A 7,523-nucleotide genomic window follows, 5' to 3' on the forward strand; every position below is an offset into this window, starting at 1 on the left:
TTTACAGCTTGCTAAACGGGTAAGCGCCTTTTATTAACCCTATATATACGTTGCTCTAGAAATATATATACTAGCCGATTAAAGCCGGCGAGGCTATTACTATTGGGCAAATCAAGACAGGCATTAAACGACCTCTTTTAGAAGGGATTAATGCGGCGGTAGGGGAAGGCAAAGTGTTATATACTGGCTTGGAAAGTATATGTGGTGGAGATTTACAAAGTACTACTACGACTAATTAGGTCACGTCTGATTAGGATTTTAGAGGCAGTAGGCCTCTAAATCGTGGAAGATGATTAAATGGGTAGTAATTTTAGATAGTAGCATGTAATGCAACCTAATGATTAAATTTGCAATTACTATAATATTACATATAACAGCTATACTAAAGGAGTATTTGTTAGAGTGTTATACCTAAGTAGTTCTTAGTATACAAACACGCTGAAACAACTATTTTCTAACTCTAGTTTTGATAAGGCTGTACACGGTTATGCTTAGTATAGCAAGCTAGTCCATATCAATTACTAGCTTTTATATAAACGCATCTGTTTAAATAGCAGCCTGATTAACAATTACATCCCCGTAGTCCGTATAGCTTACTATTCCACTCCTTAACGTTTATATTAAAATATATTATAGACTATATGAAATAAGGGCTATGCTAAACATACCTCTAATAAGGCCGAGAACTTAACTAGCTTCTCTGCAGATCCCCACGGCTAAGCTTAGTGCCGTAAACTCCATAGCTGTTTAACGTTTTAAAGTTTCGCCCCAAACTCTTTTGCTAGATCTTCGTTTATTATCTTTGGATAATGTAATTTAAGAATTAATTGACATATAACCTATACCATGTTTCTAGAATCCTAATTCATAGTGCCTGATATAAGTACGTTACTAATAGAGTATAGAGCGTGAACAATCCCTGCGGGCTATACCATATCGTTACCTTACTCTAGGTATAATGCGAACGGAGCTAGTTATGGCGTGTCGCTGTTGTTATTCGCCTATTTCTCCAGCTCTGTTTCCTGTAACTTTAGCCATATAATCCATAGCTTGCGTCCTTCTTCAGCCGTTATAGTTATCATCACTCTATAATAGTCTATATGTAGTAGTAAGAATACATCTGCCTTACCGCAGATCTGGAAGGCCATATAAGAAGACAGGTCTGCCGGCTGGAACTTTATACGTTTTCCGCTCTAGTTTAACTCCTTCAAGTCCCTTAATATAGTGTACGCCGGTATATTCGCTAAGCATTTAGGTACCTTATTCTGTTTTCGTGCTTTAAGATTTAAGAAGTTGACTAGACCTATATGTTTATCGCAAAATATCGAAATCGCCTCTTCCAAAGGAAGGAATCTAGGTTTTAGGTATTCTCCTTCCTCGTCTATTGGTTAATTATAGGTATATACGTTAATGCCGGGCTTAGTTGAGAGGTACATCAGATACTCTTCAGTTAGTATTATTAGTATTTTTGGCTTTAACACAGCTAGTATAACTAGTGGCACTACAGGACTTTTGGTTTTTAATATTTTACGTGCTTTGGCAGTGGAACAAACTACATATTTTTAATAGTGCGAGTTATTATGCTCGTGGTTCTTCCAGTCTATACGCATGTACTTATTGTAGGATATCGGCTCTCCTGGCTTACAACGCTCTAATATCTCCTTGTAGCGAGGTAGCTTATATCCTAGCCTAGACTTTATATGTCGTAGGCTCTCTACCTACTTACGCATATGTGCATATACTTTATTCTTTGCTGCTTTAGTTACGAGTTTGCGTGCTTCTAGTAAATTAACTACACTACTGCCGGAGGTTGTGTTCTGCTGGTGGTTTATATATGTATTTAAACCAAGGTATGCAACTCGGCTTAGGAGGCTCCTGGTGGCTGGCATAACTACAGAGCCATAGCGCAAGCGGTTATGTCAGGCTTTCTGACTTCGAGATACTAATTGGTCGCACTTGTTGCATAAGTATTGTTCGCCCTTAATTATCCGTGCGATAATGCTTTTAGGGTGGAGTTTTCGCATATACTGAGCCCAATTTACTATCATAATATCCTTTTTGTAACTTTTATAGTATCTACTAACAGTAGGGGAGGCGTTTGGCATATTGTTTTTACAACAAAGAGTGTAGATAACTGGAAGCCGATGACGCCGGTTATAAAGGTTGAGTCTTATACGGTTTTAGCATAACAATGCGCTAGAATCCTAGTCGTAGATACTGAGACTAATTGATCTGGGGGATATACCGGTTAATAGGGTTATATCGCGTAGCGCGGTTTGTTTTAGTATAACAATATGCTAAAATCGGATTTGCGAAAATAGAGAATAGTCGGTCCGAAATAAGTGTTAAGACAAGTGTTGAGATAAGTGTTAAGACGAGTATTAAGAGTGTCGAGATAAGATGGGTGTTAAGATAAGTGTTAAGATATTAAGATAAGTGTCGAGATAAGTGTTAAAATAAGTGTTAAGATGAGTGTCGAGATGAGTGTCGAGATAAGTGTTAAGATAAGTGTCGAGATAAGTGTTGAGATGAGTGTTAAGATAAGTATCGAGGTAAATATCGAGGTAAATGTCAAGGTAAATGTTAGGTGTTAAGATGGGTGTCGGTATAGCGATCGTCAATAAGCTAAGTGCACTTATTAGATATAGGAGATAGAAGATAGGGACCTAGGTTGGGGCCCTAGGACAAGACACCTAGATCTTTTTCTATACGTCTCGCTGTCCCTTTAGGGTGGAAATCATGCTATAAGTAGAAGGCCTACGGGTGTATATATATATATAGGGCGATTAAGGGAGCAAGGGTAGGCATACTATCAATTTTACGGCAATCTTAATTTAAGTGGAAGTATGGTACAAGTAGTAGGGCAAGATAGGTAATTAGGACACTTCTTTATAGGAGTCTTAGAGCAACGACCTAACAGTATTTTCCTCCTGTTAATGTAGTATAGGTGTTACCTAGGGGGTATATACTATATACCTCTTACGTCTCCCTTGGAGTTTTTTTATACCTAAATCAGCGGAATTAGTTTATATAGACCTAAAACGGGGACCGCATTGGACGTTAAACAAAAATCAATAATAATAATTATTATTATTTCGCGATATCCCTAAAATTATTACATGTAGTTGCGATTGTAAATCGCGGTATTCGGAAACGGTAATCTTGTCGTAAATCGCCTAACTCTTTATTGTCGCGTGCTGCTACGTTAAATAACAGATCTATTAACTAATATTTTTCTTTAGTCCTCCCACCTATACTAATTCAGCAAGACCCTATATCCTCTAATAATATATGTACAACGTATGTCTATCCGCGTATGCTCGTAGCCTAACCTATACCCTTAATACTGCCGTCGTCGCCTCCGTTGCTATTAGTGCCCTTAACATCTAGCCTAAACTTAGAGTATCTACTAGTTGTAAGTTAAAGAGTTTCAATATACTAATTCTCGTCACTAACTGCGGCTTCTTGCAATTATAGGCTGTACCTATACTAAGTACATATCCCTTAACCAACGAAGTTATAGATTTGCCGTCATTATATACCAACCGCTAAATTAGCCAAAGTAATAGCAAAAGTTCCTTAATAAATGATGACAATAACTATTTTTGGGAGTCTTAACTATAAGAACGCAGCGATAGCAGTACCGGTTATAAATATAGCACATCTTTTACCGGGTAGCGACACCACCACCATCTTTAACTAGGATGCTTTAATAGAAACAGATTAGCCGTCTTACGCGCAGCTTAAGGACTCTTAGCTAGATATAATGCTAGCCAGATATAATATTTCAAAGCTCTGCTAGGCTGGATTAAGTGGAAACAACGTTAATTAAGCTACTAGAGCTGCTTACTAGAAACTGGGCTGGGTATTCCAAATAAGAGCATTAAGTAATATATAACCGACATGGCGGTATAGGGCGTGTTTTTAGCATAAATAGAGGTTTTTAAGCCCAACTGCGTCTTAGGACCACCATATCTTCGCTACACTTTAACGTTAATAGTAAGTATAGTACTAAGAAAGTAGGTAGAATACCTGGATTCTATCCTTAGAAGTTTAACTAAGTAAAGGAAGATATTGAAACAGTATAGTATAAATGTAGTTATATCTAAGCCAAGTTTATTATAAGCTGTTTAGTAAATAGCCTAAGCCCAAAATAGTTAGCGTGACGCGTTAATGTTACTATTTTAGCATGTCTACATACCAAAAGGTCCAACTCGCTCTAATTGTCTACCTTCTCCCCCAACCTATTAACCAATTCTCCATACGATTATACACAAAATTCTTTGTTAAGTCTACTATATCACACTGCCTACTAATAAGCCCTAAGACGTAAGCGCTGGAGAATTCGCAAAGACTTTAAAATGGCGTCGAAAAACGTCCCTCTATACCTTCGCGAAGGCTATAAATACAACCCGCCTCCTATTCCAGTTTCTATAGATAAAGTAGCTATAGTGGCTTCTAATTATACCCGTCCGGCCTTAAGATATTTCTTAACTAATTATAGCCCATTAAAAGTCAAGCAACGCTTACAGTAAGTGTTTAACGTATTATCTCACTTCTACGCCTCGTGTTTTCTTTCCATTCTTTCTAGCCAGTACTTACAATTGTATAGATATAAAGTAAAGCAAGTATTCCTAACCGCTGCCCTGCAGCTATTATTATAAAACCTCCCCAAGTCACCCTAAATTCCCAGCTAGTAATAGCATCCGCTTAACAAAGTCTAAGAGACTAGTACCGAGCTTATAAAGCAAGCAACTGGCATTACTGTTAGGATTAGTAATAATACGCCGGCATCATCTTCTCCTCGCCACGACGCTAAGAAGTACACCACTATAAAAAACGCGGAGTTTTAGGTGATAACCAGACCTATAGCGTCTAAAAGCTACGGATGGCCAAAAAAACGGGATATAAGAACTTCCATAAAGGGTAGTAATAACGATGGTGGCGTATTATTAAAGTCGAATAGTAACCAGGACCCTACCTATTATATTAAAAAGATTACTAATTAGGGGGGAAACTGGCTCCCAGCTTCGGTAGAATAGGAAGGCTATAGAGGATTTTCGGGCCGCAATTTCTATAACCGTATTAAGGCTTAGATGAACAAGTCGGAAAAGGTAAGTAAGGAAAACATAGATATTAGCGATCCTGCTTTCGTTGCTAAAACCAACGGTAAGGTTATACTACGCTTTTAGATCCCATCCACCCTTAATACAGAGTCACTACAATCATTTTGGCGGACATACTAAGGACGAGCGCTAGCTCCGTTGTCTGATTACGATCCTACTAAGCAGCTATAGTGGGAGACCTATACATCAGCCACCTCCGCCCTTTTTCTACCAATCAACGTCCCTAAAGTAAAGCTCGATACTGTTGAATTCACCTACGCCTTGGCGATTAAAGACTTTAGAAGCAATGGCGCTATAAAGAAATACGAAGAGGCTAAGAATGCGAAAAAGCTTAGCGCCGCCGAGAAAAAACAGCTCAAGCTCTAGAGGAAGTGTAACTACCCAGAAATTACTAAAACTTTCATACCCATTAACAGGAGCCTAAAGCCTAAGGCGAACGTATATCTTCGCCCTACCTATTCTAGAGATATTGTCTAGATAACTAATCTCTACAACTATTACATTACTAACACTATATACTGTCCTGAGTTTAATCCGCGTACGATATAGAATCTTATTAACCGCCTTGCCGACATCCTAATGAATAGACTGCCGTAGATTGTTACGGTTAATTGGTCTAAAGATACTGGTCTTTACAGCTCGTGGGTAACCCACATCCCTAAGAAAATAGTGGGTCTTATATACGCCGATGATTTCTATCACCCTAGAAGCATGTACCGCTACACAGTTAAGTTAGATATCTTTACCCACCCGGATTACTATAATAAAGGAATTAGTAGCTACTTAATGGACAAGATATTAAATCTTATAAATATTAAGTATTAGGCTAGGGCCGGATATAAATAGATAGCTAAAGCAGACGTATCTAGGTCTATAGGTAGCCGAATTGTTAAGACCATAATCTGCCAGGTGCTGTATAGTGCAGGTAATAGCACTGATATTCTCTGGACCGCTGAATTTCTCCAACGCTTTGGCTTTAAGAAAGCGGGTGATATTTAGTGTATGGGTTTTAAGTGCGATAAGACGTAAGCGGTGCCTTCTAGTTAAAACTAATACTAAACAAGCTAACTATACCCAGAGTTAACGTGGCTACGTTTTAGTACACAACCGGTGAGGACATTAACGTGGGATTTGGTCCTATAAACCCGCTTTAGTTAACTATAGTCGCCTTTCCGCTTAACATCGCTTCGCCTTATAAGTCGCTATATCTACACTATCTACCTGCTCCTTAATTATTTAAAAGAAGCGGTTTATCTTATAAAGCTTCCACAGTTCCCTGCTAACGACATTACGGAAAGCGTCGCTTACGTAGACCTTACTTATACTAGAATGCCTGCAAGCTTTTATATAAAGATTAGTTAAAGATAAATATATGGCATTATAGTTCCAGGCTATTTCTTTTACTGGCCTTTTTTGTTTTATAAAATTAAGCTCTAGATCTTACCTATAGTATATATCCCCTAATCTCATTTTCTAAACAGCCTCATGCTTGTTAATCCTGTCCTTTAGGATTGANATAAAAATGCTTGCNACAAATATTTAGNAAGTATTTTAGTATTNAANACAAGGATTGCGTTAATGACTTTCTTTCAGAGGCGAGACCATAGATACTTTAATTTGCTACTCTGGCTTAGTCTTTCTTTTGCTTATAAAATAGATACAAGATAACTAAGTTCCTTACTCTAATATATTGAATATACTCGAAAACGTATCTTGTTTAATGACTCTATCTAAGATAGCACTAAACGACTACGCTTAAGCACGCCTGGAGTAATCGCGTCCTTCTAAACCGCCACTATGCTAAAATTCCTATTCTATATCTATCTTACATTGTATCCGAGAGCTTTATTAACAATGTCTATAATACTCTGTGGTATTTAAACCTGCTGCTTTCTAACCACCTTTCTAACTTTAAGGGTGTCCGATCCGGTAGACACCTTAGGATTTCTTCTCTTGCTTCTAGTCACTTTTTAAGGGATCTTGAGACTTAAAGGGGAGAGCAATAATTGCCGCTATTTGCGCTTAGGTACTTCTACGCTTTCTAATAAGACTAACCTAACCTTAGCGTTTCCGTATTTGGTTTCACTATATTCTAGCTCTTAATCCCACCTGCGCATTATAGTATATTGAGCAACCTTGTCACAGGACCCCCTTACGACTAAATCCCAGCAGTTTTCGAGGTCCTTACCCTTAGGTGCTGCTTCTTTGCTAATTTAAATAGTAACACTACCCACCTGGTCCCTTACCAGCCTGCATATTTCCCTAACAATCCTTCTTACACCTGGAACCTTTAATATTATGCTAGTAACAATGAAAGCATCTGGCCTTGCTCTTAGGTTAGACACAATAACAGATCTAATTGCCTCATTATTAGGATTCTGCCCATTGTATAATACC

The 7,523-nt window shown here is 38.1% G+C and overlaps 1 protein-coding gene across 1 annotated transcript; it reads right to left on the minus strand.

Moving 5' to 3' along the window:
- Nucleotides 1-1,001: 1,001 nt before the first annotated feature.
- Nucleotides 1,002-1,343, minus strand: K441DRAFT_590312 (uncharacterized protein; the record flags this gene model as incomplete). Its single annotated transcript, XM_067644796.1, is given in 2 exon segments — nt 1,002-1,191; nt 1,204-1,343. Coding segments are annotated over 2 exon segments (330 nt in total), but the record flags the coding sequence as incomplete, so codon positions are not given.
- Between the last annotated feature and the right edge of the window lie 6,180 nt (nt 1,344-7,523).

Source organism: Cenococcum geophilum, assembly GCF_001692895.1.
Source record: "Cenococcum geophilum 1.58 unplaced genomic scaffold K441scaffold_72, whole genome shotgun sequence".
Lineage (NCBI taxonomy): Eukaryota > Fungi > Ascomycota > Dothideomycetes > Gloniales > Gloniaceae > Cenococcum > Cenococcum geophilum.